This window comes from Siniperca chuatsi, linkage group LG19 (genome assembly GCF_020085105.1).
Source record: "Siniperca chuatsi isolate FFG_IHB_CAS linkage group LG19, ASM2008510v1, whole genome shotgun sequence".
NCBI lineage: Eukaryota > Metazoa > Chordata > Actinopteri > Centrarchiformes > Sinipercidae > Siniperca > Siniperca chuatsi.
The window spans coordinates 9,003,572-9,023,678 of record NC_058060.1 but is presented as its reverse complement, the minus strand read 5'-3'; the positions used below and the strand labels follow the sequence as shown (position 1 = coordinate 9,023,678).

Sequence of the window (20,107 nt, the reverse complement as noted above, 5' to 3'; positions counted from 1 at the left end):
TGTAATGTACTGTCATGTGTTTGTTCACCTCTCTGATTGTGGTCTCTTCTTCAGTTGTAGTAATCACATTAAAGCCATACTATTTAGCTTTTTAGTGAAGAAATACTACATTGTTTTCTTACAAATAAAAAGTTCATAAGTTTGTAATTCATCAGCAATAAAACTCCATTTCAGCAAACTCTAGGGTTTTGGTTCTACAGCCTTACCTTGTCTGGCAAGACCAGTAGTTTATGTTAGCTAATGTTTGCAAACTTGAGATGGATTTCACTGTGTAACATTACTGAGTCAGTTTGCCTACTTGTAGACTCTTCTCTACTCCTGCTGCTGCAACACTACATTTTAGCCTTCACCATTATGCTGTAATTGCCACCTGTAGACACAGTGGCTACAGAAATGTTACATAGGCTTGTGGCAAGTCACAATTAACTGCTAAGGAGGTGAAAAGACCTTGTCTAGGAGTGCAAAAGAAGTTTTCTACAACTGAAACTTAAAGATCCCCTGCAGACACGTTTAAGACATATAATGATATGCTTTTAGTATTAGTTAAAATTGTTGAAACTCCTTTTCCTTTGTCCATAATTTATATACAAATATTTTTATTTCAAAAGTTTAACCACTGGACATAAGATGTCTCCTACTTGACTGAAAAATCTGTTCTTAGTGTATCTGCATTGGAGGTTTCAAGTTTCTACATCACGTACTGGACCACGATTGGCTTCCAAACTTTTATGATGTCATAAAATCCTGCTCGTACGTATATATATGTTAAACTGACATTTAAGGTGGGCACAGAGAAACTCCCCCCCCTTCAGCAGATGAATCTGAAAACAGCCTTCTAGTGTCAAACTCTGCACATACTTCATTCTGCACAGTGAGGCTCAAGCATTTAAGTGAAGTAACAACAAGCAAAACACGTTGTGTGGAGGGGGGCTTTAAAGAAGTACATTTAGTATATATACCATTGTCCATGTTGGCTGTAGTGTTTTTGTTTTTGTCACCATATGAGCAAGATCAGCTGAAAAATGTGTTGGTTTTAAAAAGAAGAGTGCTTTAAACCTCTTTCACCAAAGTTCAGAAACACAGACCATCCCCAAACATGACCAAATAGCAGCACACTGGCGTTGCTGAAATCATTATTGATGACCGGGATATAGACTGGCCCGACAGGCAGGCGACAGGGTTCCTGTAGAGTTTAATGAAAAGCATCACTCAGTGTAGGAAAGCTTTCCTCTCCAGGGCTGTGGCAGATTGAGTGCTCAGATGTACAGTCTTATGTGAGCTGTAAGAAACTTTAGGAGAGAGAAATACATTTGGAATATATTAACATCGCTGTGGCATGTGGGCAGCAAATGGAGTGACTCATTCAATTTCCTCCCAATTGATTTCACTCGCATACGGTTTTGATTGGATTGAATAACATTTAATAATATTGTCTGTAACCGTGAACACAGTAGTCATGCAGTAGTGAGGAACAACGGACATAGATCATCGAGGTCACAAAATGAGTGATAGATAGGGACTCAGAAAGAAGATTTCTTTAATGAATTAATTAATTTCTTTCGAACTGACTGTATTTTCAGCTACCCCTGCTACTGGTAAGACAGCCATAGCCAAGATGTCTGCCTCATTGGCTGAAAGTGGTCTCCTGTCTGTGGTAAAATAGGCTGACTGAAGGAACCAGTTTTCCGATCTTCATTCCGCGTGCTTCCCGATAGCAGTACATACTGTATTCCTCAACAGACACACGGAGGAGAGACTCACACAAAACTATGATAAGAAAATGTATCATATTGTCTTCTACTGCCAAATGTTAAGGGACATTTCACTAAATTCACAAATGCAAATGTGCTGCAAGATCTTGACAGGTCATTTGCTTAAGATCATTTACCTAAGGTCCATTTTTAAAGCCATTTCATCTGTTTTTAAAGGTGTCCGAAACAAGTGACATTATCCTAGTACAAGGTAGAATATGGTAAATCACTCCACTACGTTCACGAAATTGACTCCCATGACCGATTTTCCTTGAAAACAAGTACACTCTCCCCCAATTTATTTCACCTGTTAAAGGACCTGCAAGATTTTACGATTAAGTAGTTAACTTAAGTAGGATTGTGATGGTGGTGTGCTCCATCAGGTGTGTGTGTGCGTGTGTGTGGGTGGAGATATTTGGGATTGGGGTGAAATGCAAAACATACATTTTGCCTAAGTTGCCAGATATAGAGGATTTGGGAGTCTTCTCTAAAAGCCTGGATGCCATTACCATGAAATTCACTTTGTGGCCATTGGCCCTCTGGCTGTACATGCCAGCGCGGTTTTCAGATGTATCACCTAGGGCAGTGGCTTTACTACAGTGGGTGTGTGTGTGTCCTGTAATGCTTGGTCTCTCAGACTCTGTGATTTAGTGGGGAGCAGGGATTGCAGGATTGAGCCCTCTGGAGCTTTCCTTCTGAACACAGTGAGCTCATGTTTTACACTTTTTATGCTAATTCCTTTCTCTCTCACTATACTTCATTTGCCCTCTTCCTCAGTGAAGACCTGTCAGCACTTGTACACATCCATCAAACTGTACAAGTTTTAAAAAGTTGTAATTAAATAATTAAAGCTAAAGTGCATCCAATAACCAGCGTTCACAACTATCATAGCCTTGCGTATTGTTTGTGCAACCCACGTCCAAACAAACAGTTGCTGCCCGATTTCACATTTGCATTCCACTGTCAACATTCATCCTTGCAAAAGTGACTCATTTTGCTCCTGGGATTCTGGGTGTTACACAACACCGTGTCCCCTTCGCCGTCTGTCTGTCCCCCTCTCTTTTTCTGTGCACTTCACACTCACTAACACAGATAGATACAGAACCACAGACACAAGATGGATCAGATTACAGAGAGATTGAGGGGAGCCTACCTCCATCTGACCCTTGTACTGACCATAAAATGACTTTTGAAAAACCCAAATCCAAATGTCAACAAAAGATTATCCCCACAGAGTCCCAAAACACAATTTTCCCTCTAAAACTGATTGACACAGCTCCTGATACAGGGACTGGCGGAAACGTGACAGCAAAGCACGAGTTTGAGGTGTATTTTGTAGTATTTGGCTCCACTGGGTGATATTGCCTTGTTGTGTGTAACCACCAAAACACATATTTGGAGCACAAAACTACTGAAACTGAACTGCAAAATCGTTTTTTATGTTACGGTAAGAAAGAATGGGATAAAAAACTGAATGGACTATTGATTCGATAACCATCCAGTTATCTGCTCATGTCTTTTTGATTCACACCGCATTCCACATCATCCAGAGTGTAAATAAGTACAGCAGTATCACAGAGGAAGAGTATCACAGTCCTATCATAATGTGACATTTAGTCTGAGCAAGTATCATGGTTCCTTTGTTAATTGATTTACCTCCAGGAGTGTACACACAACGGTGTGTCACATTTGGCTTCTCGTTTTTGACTCTGGCACATTACAATTTCTTTGAAGATAGGCGCACACTTTTGAAGCAATACTCATAGAAATTAAGAGTAGTTCATTAAGCTTAAATAATGCTTTTCAGTGTTTTGTAATGCCCTGTTCTGTGTTGTAGTTGGGTTGACTACTGAATCTCAGAATTTGACGGTTCTGTAACCCCGGATCATTCATGAGATCGATACAGACGCCCAAGAAGATTTCCCAGCCGTTAACTCATACATTGCTAAGTTTTGTTGTCGACGTATTTTGTCAAATGATTTTTTGTGCATCGTAGGCCATTTCACTCTGACCCTTTCAAGTTCATTGCCTAATTCCCCCCCACCAATCTGTTCAAAAGTGGTATTAAACACTTTAGGGTCAGTGTGTCATTGTTTGCTCCAGCATTTGTGAAAGTGAATGAATTGAAACAGTTGAAACGGCACTATTGTTTTTTGTATGATGGTGTGCATATGTGTGTGTGTGTAAGTGTGCACAGTATTTCCTGTAGGATCTCAGGGTCAGAACATGCGTCCCATGTGACCTCCTGAGCTGGTCTTGTCCATTAACAGCTCTGCTGTCATGGATTATACTCTGGCTCCACACATCCTGACATCATTCCTGCTTTGCAACAACACTTGTCAGACTCTGAACTCTCCTCTTGCTTCCTGAGTTCAAGGTCATCTGTGAGTGAGGCCATCACCTCTGTTGACCCCACCCATTATTACAAATATACAGAATTTAGACCAACAACTTAAATTCCACCATCTTTTTGTCACATATTCACAAGGTTACTAATGTACATCCACTTATTTGTGTACAAGGTCAAGATTGTTAGCTATACTGTGTGTTAATTATGTTTTAAGTTGTCTTGCCGATATTGACCATCCCATCAATTATGAATGTCCATTAGAATCAGACTTGTCATGTCACAGCTCTGCACGTCTCCTGAAATCCCACGGTGATGCTAACACAGACATCCTAATCAATGAAAGCCACACTCTTGCACCTGGCAGATGGCTTTCCGTAAGTCCCATTTGCCTCTGTGCTCATTATTCTGAAATGTGTATTAGGCCACATACACACACGTGCTGGAAGCACACATACACACACACACGGTTGCGTGCTAAGGTCTGCCCCCGGCAGCGTTAGCAGAGCTTTAAGCCTGGGCTAATCTAGAAGGCAGCTTGGATAATGTTGCCAGTGGATTTGCATTGATACCAAAGCTCCCTGTAGCTCTATTGGCAGCCACTGACAGTGTTAACAGGACCTTAGGGCCTCTTCAGATCCCCAACTCCACCTGTCACAACAAATAAAACATCACCCCTGTTGGACACTTTGATACAACAGCATGATTTGGGGAAATAATCTTATTGGTTTACTTAAACCTTAGAAGGTACAGCGACACCACATCTTTGCCACGTGACTCTTGACTGTCTTACTATCTTTATAAATAAAGATTTTACAGATATATACACTAATTAAAACATTTTCTAAAAACGGAATTTGAATTTCTAATACAATAACACACAACCCTGGAAATTATTGTCAGTAGTATTAATATAAGTTATAATAATAATATTATTAAACTTATTATAGGTATATGTTACTCATTTGTTTCTATTTTCTATTTGCTCTATTCTAAAGAGATGCTGTACCAGCCACAATGTGTTTGCCTTTGTTTTTGTAATTTAATGTTTGTGTGTGTATTCATTTTGTTGGGAAATCAAGCAACTCATTCAGCAAAGGGAGAAATTCCCATTGAGTAGGAACAATCAACCCCACCACCACCATCCTTAAGGGTATTTTCTTATTTCTATATTTGTATGTGTGACCACATCACACATCTCCCCTACTATGTCATCTTTAGAAGAACAGTGGATCTCAGCCATAAGCATGCATGATTTAGTACACATAAATACACAATAAGCAATGTGTGCGCAAGGGGCATACTTGACCTTTTGTAGTGCATGAATTTGTACACTAGGGTGCAGTACAGTAGACTGCCATTCAAACTACATACTGTGCATGTATTCTAAGATTATTTCCTGTTGTTTCAATAATTAGACACAGGCATATTACAGTGGCACATTTTCTTAGGTTAAAGTTTTACAAGCAACTATGAAAACAACAATGAACATTTTTAAAAGTCAAAGGATACAATTAATTCATTTACAAAAACTACACAGAAAAGCATTTTAGATCAGGCAAGTTTGTTTTATTTTTGTATATATCTACGTTTTAAATACACCCAATTAGACATCCCATGCATTCTTTATTTACAACACCATAGGTCTTTAGTGTGGATACATGTGAGCATGGTGAAAGGATCCTGCCGTGGCGTGACATAAGCTGTTCTCTGATACCAGAAACAGTCTGTATCCTTTGTTCCTTGTCCATTTACTTTTGCAGGCATTTGTAGCTGCAGAGGGCATTCCTGCATTTATCCAAAGATCACTCAACCACTCAGGCTTGCATTTTGCAGCAACTGGGTTTGTCAGTTGCTCTCAAAAACATTCTGCTTGCCCGCAGTCAGCCTGAGGCAACCTTTTAGAAACGGCAATATTAAATACAAATATAAGACTTAAATATTTAAACATAAAATATAAAAAATACAAAACAAACATCCAAACATCGGGACTGAATACGTCACATTTGAAACTTTTGTTATCTTCGACCACTTACATATAAAGTAAAGTAAAATAATAAAATATTGTCTTCATTTGGTTTCCCCTTTACTATGCAAATTCACAATCAATGCAATGATTTCAGGCTAACTGCAACAACTCAAGCCTACAAGACGCCTCCCGTTTCTATATACAGTCAACCTTGTCTCCTGGTGTCTTATTGCTTAATTAATCAATGAATAATTAAATTCGGTATCCAATATTTTACAGAAATGGAATCGAAACTTAACTCAGTCAAGTCAACCAGATTGAAATAGCACTTCCGGTTATACAATTCAAAGTAACACGGTATGCACGAAGATTTAGCTATCGAGACTGGTTACAGGTAGTTCAGACTACTCAAAGGAATGCGTTTCAATAATTTATAATAAAGTGAAACGCTGTGTGATGTATTAGAAAGACAAAGTGCAACATTTCGCCAACCTATCCACGTTAAAAATGACACATTACTTCAAGAAACAGGTTGACTACGACCTTGATTTGTCCTTTTACACTCACAGCGGTGTCACATTTCAATCCACGGACTCTACAGAGGAACCCCACTACATTGAGTAGGCTATTGGATCCGCGAGACATTAATGCTTTTGTTTTGAAGGAATAATCATCGTATTTCCGGCATAAACCTGTCATCTGTACCGAGCTTGACGCAGCTGCCAAATCTGTCCCAGGCAGACAACTTGATTCCGAAAGCTACATCCACTGAATTCATTATTCGTTATAAGAAGCACAGTCCCGTCCAACGCAGTATTACATTCAAGTACAGCAGGTTTCGTTGTAAAATGTGTGTTTGTTTTTAACGGGCCGCTGTGGTAAAACCCTCCGGTCCATGACCGCCGTCGACCGCGGATAGCCTCGGTGTGAATCTGGAGATTTGTGCCTCTGCTGCCCCTCGCATGTGGTCCCTCCCCTCGCGCTGCTCAGAAAATGTGTGTGCTGCGCGCGGCTGCGTGCTCGGGTCGGTTTGGGCCATTGCGACTTTCAAGCACTCCTCGTAAATATACACACTAATCACGCATTAAAAATGATTTTAATCGAAAATACATATAGCTTAATACGGATAGCACACTAATATGATATGGTATTGTCAGTGGCGTTTTTCAGTTTAGCCTAATTTAGTAGCCTAAGCCAAACAGAAGCTGTAGTCGCAGCATAAAGAGAAAATGCTTGGAGACACGCAACTTTTTAATGTGACTGAGTGCTTATCAAAGTATGCAAAAAAGAATAACAGCCACAACGAGAAAAAATAGGCATGAGGTTTTTATTACTAGGCTATATAAAAGCAATTGCCACAAATATATCTATATATAAGCCATATAAAAAATGGAAAGGTCGTGCTTCCCATAAGCAGATAGTACCTGAAAGCAGCATAGGCTAAGCCTCGAGTGTGTGTGCGTGTGTGTGCGTGCATGTGTGTGTGTGCGCTTGCGCTCTGTTTGTGAGGTAGAGAGTTGCGTGCGAAGAGCTCGACATGTCATTCAGAGGAATCCGCCACCTGAAACGCGAGGAAGTGAAGGCGACTCAATTGGGTATAAAGCATCAGCCAACATCTGCCCCGAGCAGTGTAAAGCTGATGAAAACATCAGCTCGGAGCTCGCACAGGACCTCTCCGATTGATTTTACTTCCCTTGGATTTATCATTTGGCATTAACGCGTCGGTGCACACGGGGAGACGCATCTCTTTTCTGCACTTAAAGTGAATGTGAACAACCAACACTATACTGGAATTAACTGATAACCGCCGGGATTTTGGGTCAGTGCTTTTATTTTTTGACGTTTGGGTTTGAGTGCAATAACATTATTATTTCATAGTTTATATTCAGGGATCCGGCATGACTTCTGTGCTTTTCAGAATATTGATTAGATAAGTTGTAGCCCTTTCCAGTGTGTTATTTTATCTTGTAACTGTTAGCATTGGTAGTAGGCTATTAAGCTTTCATATGCCATAAATCGCAATACTTTGCTAATTCACAGACTCATTTTTTTTTTTTTTTTACATTTGAACTAGGCTACAGCTTAATTAGGATTATTTTACTTTAATTCCAGGGATGCAGGGATTTACTGCATATTTCACCCCAAGGGCTGACTTTTAATGACATAATGTGCAACGTTTTAATGCTCACCGTCTTACATGTGTTACGTTTCTCTCTCCAGCCATATTTAAGTTAACTTCCCTCTCGATCACCCCCGCAGCGCACCTGTTACCTCCACGGAGCGCAAGATCATGATCCCTCCGGGAGACTGCATGTATGCGGGCAGAAAGAGGAGGAAGCCCGTCCAAAAACAGTTAAGGCTGAATATGTTGCATGTGTTTTGTTTGTTTGTTTTTGTTTTGTTTTTTAAAAGTGCTTGCTGACAAATGTTTTTTTTTTTTTTTTGGTTTTTTTATACTACCCCTGCTAATGTGCTTCACTCCCAGCCTTTTCGGTGGCCTACATTAAAGAATAGCTAAATTCTATTGAATCAGGAAGTTACTGAGCGGCAGCAACCTGAAGGTGTGAAAATAACGGTATAAGCTCCAGTTGGTATTGACTGCCAGTTTCAATAGAAATGTAGCACTGAATAACATGTTACAATCAACATGATCAGTCTAACACTAGTGATCATAGGATGTTAGATAATATAGCACATATAACAATTGGCTATTATAAAGTGGTTATTTAATTGTAAGCCTTTTACCACTCATTATAGCTTAATATTTGCTACAAATTTCTGCCTTAAAGATTTGTATCCAAATAGCCAGAAATGGAAGGTGACTGATGGGTAAACTAAGTTTCTAGGCCTATGCTTATTTCCCTCCCTCTTGATCCCTTATCACTGGCAGTGGAGTTACGTTGAGTGGAGTATCGAGTTGTTGTTGTTTTAGCTTTGCATGTTTTTACCCACAGGCAGAGGAGTCAAAGTGTGCGTTTGGTTTATGGCATTTTAGGTGTCCATAGTTTCTGATGTAGAGGACAGTTGTTTTTAGACAAACTCGTCAGCCGATGTCATGAATAGTGAATGTAGGTTATATAAGATTTTGAAGAGGGAAGTGGTAATTTAACAAGGCCTGTGGCATTTATGAAGTTTTCATGTTTTGCCCTGCCTTTGCTGCTGATCTGAAAGGAAATCTTTGCCGCATCAAATCAACACTGAATGTGCACTGGACAGAAATGTGCTTCTTCCAGTGCCAGTCTGCTTGTTATGCCACTAGACATTTTAGGACTTTGAATTACAATTCAGGGCCTAAATATTGTTGAACTTACAAGTAAAGTAAACTCTGAGCTGAACAATCCGATCAAATCCAGACATTCGCATGTATTCCTTAGTATAGTTTTCAGTAGTAACTTTGTGGAGAATATGTGATTATCAGTTGGCTCATCAGAATAAAACAAAGTTGAAGCATTCATGTGAAAGTATTTTGTCTCCGTGGAGATGAACAGAAACTCTCAGCTGTGGAAATTGGAGCTGGCCATTACATATGCGGATCATGTTAAGTTCAGCCGGTAAAGCTGTGGTACACCTTACTAAAATACACAAAAAACTCTGCGCCTAAGGAGCATTTTACACTCTCTGCGGCACTGAGAACGATAGTGCAACATGTCCGATACCTTTAAAATCAGGAGTTGCTAAGACGGATGGAACAACCGCAGAGGATTTTAGTAAATACAGATATATTACTTTAAGGTAAATGTACAGGATTTCTGACAGCGTGGAAAGTTATGTTGCAGGGAGAGAAATTTGAAATGACAAAATCCTGAACTCATCTGTTTTGTCTTGTTATGAAGAAACAAATTTAACCATCAACTAAAGACATTTGTCATTGGAGGAAATACAAATCAGTGTGGTGCACGGTTTATTGGGAAAGGCTGAGTCAAAAAGAAATACAGTTTAAAGAGAGAGGGACTTGTGCAGAGTGGGATTTATTTGGTATATGTCTCTACTTGGGTTGGCAAGGTGCGGTGACAGACAAAACATGATCCTGTAGTTTGTATCTTTATAATGAGGAACAAATATTAAGCAAAACTGTGTAGATATCTATTTGGAAACTATTTCTGAAAAATAAAATCCTACCAATTCTTCCTTTAATAGTTTGGTGCCCTATTTTTCACACTGATGAAATAGTCACACAATAAACAGTCTTGTGGGTCAGGCGTTGCTCCACTTTTCCCCCCCAGAAACGGAGTTGAAATGAGTGTTTGGAAGTTTTTGTGCTAAGATACAGGACCTGTCAGAGTTTAGAATTTACCAAGACCATTAGGGGTCGTCTAAGCTTTATAAAAAGGCCTGAGTCATGTAGTGTGGATGAGTTTTAAACTAACTTTGCCACTAACAGTAGCATGGCTCCAACAAGTGAAGTTAAACAAGTAAATCCTTTTCCGTGCGCTGCTGTCACTTACTGCCTGTTGAGGTGGTTGTCAGTGTAGTCAAATATGTGTGCAGTGAGGGGAAAAAAAACCCCTCCCTGCATGATTTAGTTAGGGCCATTTAGCTACAATGATTCTTATTTTACTGCTGAATGCATGACTTCTGATTCTAACAAGTCGATCCACACACACACGTCCTGATGCCCATTCAACCCCATCGCTCTCTCTCTCTCTCTCTCTCTCCCTTCTGTCTGTCTCATCATCAGGAAGCCGTCTTCTGCCAATGAGAAAACCAACCCGTCCAAGCGGCACAGAGACAGGCTGAATGCTGAGCTGGACCGGCTGGCCAGCCTGCTGCCGTTCCCCCCGGATGTCATCTCCAAGCTGGACAAGCTGTCCGTGCTGCGCCTGGCAGTTTCCTACCTTCGCGTCAAGAGTTTCTTCCAAGGTAAAGGAGGTTCAAAGAGGGGCTGGGGTATTTGGCTCATGAGTTATTTAGTTAATATGGGTTAGACCAATGTATGGGGTTGATAATGGGATATCTGCTGCTGTAAATTGGCATATAGGTCAATGCTGTCCACCTCTGAGACATATTTGTTATAAAACTGACCCGCTAATATGCTGGTTGGCTATGGAAAGCCTGTAGCGAATGTTGTAATTGATTCTAAGATATGATGCTACATAAGTACGCAAAACTATCTATATTATCTCCATTATTAGTAGTCGTAGTAATGTTTATTTGTAGTCGTCATAACCCAAGAAGTTTAAGTAGAAAAGAAACATAAAGACTATTTTGCAATATTGTCACATTAAATATATTCTGTCATTTCAAAAATATTGCCAAGCTAAAAAAAAATCTTGCTTACCCCCAAACTATATTAGTCAAACCCTTGATGATGTTGTTAGGTGTGCAGGATTCAGGCTGGTGTGTGTGATGGTCAAAGACAGTTGAGTGGCTGATAAAGAATAGAGATTATGCACAGTATATTAATCTGTATTGCTTCGATCTGCACTCTTTCTATCATTTGTCAGTAGTGCATCAGGGGAGACACCTTAAGTTATAGTCATCTCTTAGAGTCTACTTTTTCTGTAGGCCTCATGAGTAAGAACCCCCTAGGCTCCATGACATGAACTGAGATAAGAGATACTACGAGAGATTGCAAGGTGCACAGAAACAGCACAGCAGTGCATTATAGGAGGCGTACTCTTCTGCGTTGTCTTTTAGGAAACACTTTTTTCGATCACTATTTTTTGTGGTCGTGCACCATTAATTGCAGATAATGTATTTCCTGCATTGTCCAATCTCCTGTGTTGCCGTCTTTCTTTTGGGATGTGATTTATAATTGAAGTTTTATTGAATTAGTGAGGGTTATTTATGATGATTTGAAGACGGTGACAGCATCACTGTAGATATGAGGCATTGTTTGTCTATTCACCCTCCCCAAATCCCTACCACTCCTTTGTGTCTTGTCACATGTAACATGTAATTAAAAGGTATACTGAGGCCCACTCTTATTTTCCCACCCTCCCACTCTCCACTGAAAGCCTCTCTTCCTCTCCTCCTCCACAATCCACTTCAAATATTCATGGGCCGCTTCAGAACGTATTTCGTTGCCGGTGGCCTCGACGGCTGCCTTATCAACACAGCCTCTGTGCCTACTGGCACAAAGAATAAGCATCTTCCCTGTCTTGCCAGGGAAAATGCTTGTAAGAAAGTAGAAGGGGGATCAGGGTAAAGGGAGGGCAGTGGAGAGGAAGCAGTGGAGAGGTCCTGTGAGGCCCACTGCCTTCCTAGTCCTGGGGGCTGAAAGAAAGTCCTCATCGAAAGCTGTTTTCTTGGAGAAGTTGGCAAGGGATTTGTAAGGTTCTGACCAGCTGAAAGTTTTGCAACCATGTCCTCCTCGACACATGAGCCTCTCCTCTTTCCCCTTCTCCTCCTCTGATCCTTGCAGTACCCTTAATCTCCATCATCCGCTGCCTCGGTTTGGCATGGCACCCAACAGCTGGCATCCTTTTGGCCAGAGTCATGCAACTTTACACACACGCTCACTTGTTTTACCCTAAATGCTCATTTAGCTTAGCCATCACGCAAAGTTGCAGTACGGGTGATAATCAGACTTATTAAAGGTGCCTTTCGCGGATAAGGGATCACGCAGAGATAAAGACCGCAACCGCTGCCTCAATGAAGAGTGATGCTGAGGAGTGTCTGTGCCAAGCGAGACCTGTAAAGGGCCCTCCTTATTGGGAAGTGGAGAAGGTCCAGTCGTGTGTGAAACTGCTAAAAGTGTTGAAATGTGTGTTGAAAGTGAGGGGTCAGATTGCTTGTGCATTGTCTGACAGTGCTAATAGCTTTCTGAGCTCACCTTCCAAAGTTACAGTAAGCTTTTAGGCAATAATATTCACAGTAAAGGTGGCATTTTTCCTGAATTATTTTAGGATCTTCTATTCTGAACTCTCTGAACATGCATTAATGGCAAAGCCTCAATTTGTTTGCTCCACCTCTGCTACATGCCTTGTTATCAGTGGCAGTAGTGACTGGCTTAGCTGTCTTTGGATGCTACACTAATGAGATTAAGATTGGTTTTGTATACATCTGCAGTCTCTGCCCTCCCTCTCTTTGGTCATCTCACTTGTCTCTCATAGTTGCAGTTTTCCACTGATATTTAAACATGGACTGTGGCCAGAGCTTTTCCAGATAAATTTAAGATGAGCAGCAAGTACATATCCACATCCTTCCTGTGGTTTTGGAATAACAGTCATAATCATCTCTTTTGAACAGTGAGTCATTCATTCAGTCAGTCAAGCATGCTATAAAACCACAAAACTTGCAACGATAAGTTTCGTTTGCATTTAAAAACTGTTTTATAGAGGAAGAATGAAGATTTTTCTACGTATACTGATGCAGTTCTCCTTTTCGTCCACTGGGGGGACTGTGTAAAGTTGCTACTAAGTCATGACTGATGTCCAGTGAAATTTGTTGTAATTAAGTGTGTACAGGATTTGGCTACAGGTTGGACTTTACCATTTGTTTTGTTTTTTCAAAACATAGATTTATTGACTGAATTTACTCCATTATAAGATAGTTATGGGAATCTCATGTACAGTGTGTTACAAGGTTTAGAGAGGTGGTTTTGGAAGCACACCGAGATTCTACCGTTTGTCTCTGTTGCGTGACTGCTCAAGGGTGGAGCACAGTGAACAGTGTGTACCTATGCACTGTATGCAAATATATCAGTAGGGTGTGTGTGTCTGCACACCTCCATATATGTATGACTACATAAAAAGCGACATCAGACAGAGATTCACTTCGGCTTGTTTCCCTCATTCATCATATTCCATGAGATTCAGTGGTGATGTCTTTACGGGCACAATGCAGATATATGACACGAGATGACTCCATGTGCTATTTCACATGCCTCCCAAGCAGAAAAATAAATACAAAAAGGGCTATTTGTGCACAATGATGCACTTTGACATTGATTGATGAAATTTCCCTTTTTATAGAATTTTGTTTAATCTGTCTGCAGGGTGCAAATATCCACTGGTGTACAAGAAAAATCTTTTTTTCACAAGGATGCCTGACATGGAAATATATTTGGATATAAGAAAATATAATTCCCATTCTAGGCTGAGAACCATTTTTTTATACATTATATTTTGAAATAGACAGCCCCACTGGTGAAACATTTGTCCTTTATTGTAGACTATATACTAACGTGTAGGCGTATAGTGGTTCTGCTGCCACAGTTATCTCCAGTTGAGAGGACACAATGGAAATGCACGTAATCACGTTTAAGTATGCCATGGTACAGGTAAAGCATGCCGAGCCAGTGAAAATGGGCCAGTCCAGGGGGGTTTACCCCTTAAAAAATAATGATAATAATCCAAAAATCCAGATCATCAGTTCATAGCCTACAGGCTGTGTGGAACTCTTTGTCCCATGTTTTTTGTAAAATTTTTATTTTAGGTCAGGATATCTATATTTTTAGCATTTTTAGGCAGTTCCTCAAGCGAGTAGGTCCATGTGAATGTGTGTGTGCGCGTGCGTGTGTGTGTTGACAGTCAGCAGGCTGTAATTCCCTTCTCTTCCATGTTAGGTCTCTGCCCTCATTGTAATTGCTGAGCTTGTTAAATATTTACCCTAAGGATTAACTATCCCTCCTCCTTTCTGCCCCGATTGCCTTTATTCTCCTCAGGTGTGTGTGTGTGTGTGGTTTTTTGGAGTCTGCTTCTGATGCTGTGTTTCACTGCGTTTTATCTCATTATTTGAAACTAGAATATTGCTTTGTTTTGAAAATGTAATCAGGTTATGACCATACTTTCAGAAGGGATCAGATAATTAAAGACAGACCTTCAAGGGAAGATTCCCTTTTTATTTAATAAAATAAAATAAAGCATCCGATGAGGAGTCATTACTTTGATTCAGAATGTGAATCAAGGAAATGTGACAAGCGACTCTCTTCAATCACCTGTCCTTTCTTTCCTCCTCCTTTCTCCTGGACTAATATGAATTGAAACTAGTTCCAACAAGAGCAGGAGTCAGCAGGGCTTGTGATGACAATCAGGTGGGAGTTATAAGGCAGAGGACCTGGAGACAACATAATAAAGGACAGATTCTCTTCCCTAATGTTCAGCCTGCCCTCCTATTTATAAGGTTAGTGTATTGCACTGCTACAGGCTTGATATCAGTTGACGTAATTCATGCTAATGCATTAATATTAGCTGCTGGCATGGTATGTATCTCAATAAATGTAAAGCATGTGGCCACATCCTTGGTTGGTACTGCGCATTCTGTCACAACCTCATTTCCAGTCTCTGTGTTTCTAATATAGCAGAACATTTTCAAACAAGAAGTCTGTGAGAAAAGGTGATTGCAAAGCATGTAAGCTTGTGACCAGAGGATCACAAGCTCAAAGCCCCAGAATAGCTGGAAAAGTTTCAGCTGGCAATAACACTCCCTTAGACAACTACTGTTGAAGTAAGACCTGTACCTGTAGCTTGTGTCTTTGGAACAGAGCATGGAACATATGGACATGGATATAGACATCAAACCCTGACATGAATGTTGGCTTTGTCTGCTAAGTGTGTGTGTAACTGTGTACTTGCCATGGTGGCTATTTTGACTGTGGTTCTTCGATGAAGTGTGACAGAGACTTATTCTGACGACGCCTGTCACCATCTCAGGTCTTGACCCTCATGGCACTGCGCTCAGATTTCCCATCACACGTGGGAAAAAAGCAGCATTGGCACTAATCCATAAGTCTTTCTCATGGCCCGTATCTATCTCTCTCCCTCCTCATCGTCATTGTCGGGATCACATACAAGGAATGCTTCATTTCTTCCAGCACTCCAGCTTCTCCACCCACAGTATTGACTCACAGGAATATGCTTTTGTGGACCTTCAAACCACATTGCTTTCTGTTGTTTGCATGTTTTATTCTTTTTTGATGGATTCCAAGTTGTGTCTATATAGACTAGAGCAAAGTTGGAATACCTTAAAGAGGTCTGTTGTCTTTGACTCTGTGCTGTGACCATCATCAAGTTTCAGTGGTATTGCTCAGCACTTCAAATCGTTAAAATCACCAAATTGCAACATGCTACCGGAATCCCCCTTAAACAAGTGGACTGTATTTGTTAGTAAATGTGACTTGTGCAGTAGAGCTTTTTTTCTGCATATTTTTCTGTTTTCTTGTATTCACTGTTGCTTTGATACTTGTGGATTAAGCTGCCTTACTGTTGCTTGTTTCAAGACAAAAACTACATTATAAACAAGTGAATGTACCTCACCCTCATGGGCAGAAGATTTTATTTGATTTTAGATCAACATTCATGCCTCTTGTTTGGCTTTTGGCATCTGTATTTTGTCTGTTTTACCCTGCCATTGTACTTCTGTACTAGACATTTCTGGTTAATTGAGCAGAAGCCAAGGCGCATTCTTTTAACTGTTTCTGCCTGATATCATTTTGCAGTGGCTTTTCAACCCAAGTGACAGCTGTGTCACCATACGTTTGTGCCTTCCTTTGGAATATTTGCATCTACTTTATCTAAAACTGATCATATGTGTCAGTTGCAAAAATGATTATCTTTCAGTCAAAATTTGGGTAATGTACACTTTGAAATGTAACCAGTTGCTCAACTATTGACCTCCAATGTGTTTTTATTATCTCTATGGTTTCTTTAAGCTGTCTGAAAGCCCCTAAAGAAACTTTATTTTTACGTTTTTGCTAATGCTAATGATCAACTTTTAGAGAGACAATCAAGATGATTACCAAGATGATGACTTTGATATTTGATATACATGTTTGACACATTAGGGGTCATTTTTAATAAAATTGATGGAATGTGTTTCTGCAGTCAGTCTTGTTACTCTAACCAGTTACAACAGAAACACTGAAAACATGTCTTTCTAAGATCCTTTAAAAACTTTGCAAAGGCAAACATTCCCATTTTCATTTCTTTATAAATGGACACATTCACACACATTATTCAACACAATGCAGAGAGATCCTCCACTGTTTTTTTTTTTCAAAATAGACCTGCACACTGCCCTCCGTGAGACATCAACAACCTGAAAACCATCGGGAATACTTTTTGATCAGCCCTGAAAATCAATCACCAGTCTCTTGCAATATATCATAACAGCCCCCAAAGTTACCACCAAAACAAATATCACGCCCAAATATAAATGCTTGTGGTGTAAACGTATCCACATCCTAGCGAGGTGTATTTATAAGTGTGTGTTTCTGGAAGCCCTCAATTAAAGCCCCACCTTCCCTCATAGCTGTCAGTCCAGTCAGGGCGTTGACAGGGTATGGGAAAACAAACACACAGACAGACGCAAATGTGATGAGAGACTCCTGTGCAAGTATACCTATCCATGCAAAGTTTGGCAACTTGACATGCTGATCGACTTACTGCTACACCAAATCCATACAACAGCCATCAGTGTTTAGATCTGCGCTATGCATCTGTGTTGCTCCGAACGTGTGCCAGCCAGTTTCAGTATGTGTGTTGTCTGCCTCTAAATGCTGGATGAGCTATAATAAAAGAGGAAGAGAAAGGCCACAGAGCTAACAGACTCACGCCAGGCATACGCCACTTGTGACGTCAGCCAGCAGACAGGAGACGGTTTTGTAACTAAACCACCATCATGCAATAGAGGAAGGAGGGAACTAGACAAAACAACCAGTCTAGATCCTTATTCTCTCATCTACAAATTTTAAGAGAATTTCATGGATGTAAACCCCCCTCTCCCTGATTATTTGGGTTAATCCTTTTCATGTCAAATCTGTACTAAATCGAGTCAATACAAGTGCAGGCCATTCAATTTCCCAGGGAGGGATGTGCTGCAGTGTGATAGCTGTTTCTGAATGGAGTCTTTGCTCAGGGCTGAAAATGTGTATCAGGTCACATTATAGACTGACTTTGTGTTTACTAAACTCTCAGTGACCCTGCATTTTTTCCTTCCCTATACAACCCAAAGGCAGACAAGGCGGTAGGGCAGAGGCCAAGACAAATCAGCAAGCTGCATGGACTATAAATGAAGTGAAAAGGTTTAGCAGTAGAAAGGTCAAGATGTGGTCAATTCACTGTTGTTTTGAGTTTTTGAAACAAAGAGTGTTTGAAACAAAGTGTTTTTGCTCTCGTAATTTCCGGTGAATCGTTGACTACAACCCACAGTTGTTCACATTCTTAGATGTTGCAAGGAGATAAAGTCTATTCCAGTACAGATCCATGCATGTTATTACCCTAAACTCATAGTTCAATCAGCCATCTTAAAGCAATAGTTTGACATTTTGGGAAATATGCTTATTCACTTTGTTGCTGAGAGTTAGATGAGAACATCAATACTACTGTCATGTCTTGCCAACATGTCCAACTATTCGTTTAATTTTCTTTACCCACTGACAGTATACCTGCTCAGTGTTACATTGGAAAGAAGCCTAGCCCAGCGTGGGTGGAGGGCTGGGAAACAGGTCCATCACAGTAAACCTAACTGTTTAAATCTTTATGTACAGTGCATGTTTGGACAGAGGGCAGAGTTAGCACACTTATTAGTTCACACCGAGTTTTTGAATAGATTTCATGACTATGTTCAGATAGAGACAAAGCGCAATTATGTCCCGCCCACACCGGAGGAGAAAACAATTCCTCGCTCTCCATTGACTTTGTATTACTTGAAGGTGCCTCCTTGTCACTTCGGTCTGCTAGCAAACAAAAAGAAAGATGCCTAAAAGCTGCTGTGTGGTAGGATACACTACCAACAGGGTAAAGATCCCAGAACTAAGTTTCTATAAGCTGCCGAACCTGAGCTGAGCTTTTAAGAAGACAAAAGTCTGGAAGAATGAGAAACTCCGTTATGTGTGCAGCAAGCATTTTGTCACTGGTCAAATATCCAAATGTCAGTTTTAGGCTAACTATATTTGTGTAAGTTAAGCTAAAGCATTGTGACAGTATGCAACTTGTGTTATAGTGGAATGTGGATAAACTGCAAAGCTATGCAGTATTATGTTTGCACATGCTTTAGCTAACTACAGTAGCATTTCTCCAAGAAAAGCAACGTAAGGAGAAGGGACACTGAGATAGACCAACAATAGTGAGTTTGTCAAAATACCTTTTCCACTCTGGTAGACATAGGGTGCTACTATAATCCTTTGACATGCAGAAATCTAATGTTTTTAGCTAGCTACAGGCATTTTAATAAGCTACACTTAACTTGACAGTTCATGCACTATTACTTACTACTTGTATTATTACATTGTATTATTATACCGTACATACTTATCATCAACCGGTAAATCCACTTTGTACTTTACACTTATTTTAATTTATACTTATATCCACTTTGTACTTAATTTATCTTGCCTGTATTATAGTGTATTATATTCTGATTGCTTAGAACTTCTATCCCTGTGTGCACTGACGTGATAGTGAGCTGCTGTAACAAAAGAGTTTCCCCTCGGGAATCAATAAAGTATTTCTGATTCTGATTTTGTTAGCTTCAGCCCTTCGTTGCATATTGTGACGCAGATTGTTTTCCCCTCCACTTGTTGAATGTAGGTTTCACACTTAAACCCATGCAATTACGCTGAAGTGCCCTTAGTATTTTTATGCTCAAAACACTAAAATGCCACAAAAAATTGGAAATGAAGAAAGATTTATTCACACTGTTAGTGTGGCTCTGATCGGTTGGCCTCTCTCGCTCGATTGGTTGGTCCACCACTTTGGTCTAGACTGAAATATCTCTATTGGATGGATTGCCATGAAATTTGGTACATTGGACATTAATGGCAATTAATTGTATCCAGTGGATGAATGCAACTGACTTTAGTGATCTCATGACATTTTTTCTAGTGCCATGATTAGCTTAAACTATTTATTTGTCCAATACTAATGACTAAGACTAACGACTTTCTTATCAGCCTCAGCTGTACTTTGTGTTTAACGGTAATAAGCAAATGTTAGCATGCTAAAGTGGTAAAGGTTATAGCTGATTAGAATCAGCATCTTGGCATTATCATTGTGAACATGTTAGGATGCTGATATTAGCATTTAGCTCAAAGCACCAGCTGTACCTAAGTACAGTCTCACAGAGCCGCTAGCATTGCTGTTGTTCACTGACCATTTC

At 40.1% G+C, this 20,107-nt stretch overlaps 1 protein-coding gene across 2 annotated transcripts in view; it reads left to right on the top strand.

Moving 5' to 3' along the window:
- Nucleotides 1-7,556: 7,556 nt before the first annotated feature.
- ahrra (aryl-hydrocarbon receptor repressor a) overlaps nucleotides 7,557-20,107 on the top strand; it is a 70,782-nt gene continuing 58,231 nt past the window's right edge. Inside the window, exons 1-3 of one of the 2 annotated variants that reach the window (XM_044177371.1) lie at nucleotides 7,557-7,886; nucleotides 8,327-8,419; nucleotides 10,746-10,927. In XM_044177371.1, the coding sequence (XP_044033306.1) occupies nucleotides 8,358-8,419; nucleotides 10,746-10,927 (244 nt within the window). In that variant the 5' untranslated portion in view covers nucleotides 7,557-7,886; nucleotides 8,327-8,357. Of the gene's footprint in view, nucleotides 7,887-8,326; nucleotides 8,420-10,745; nucleotides 10,928-20,107 lie in introns of those variants that run through there. The other variant, XM_044177372.1, reaches the window with a different exon arrangement.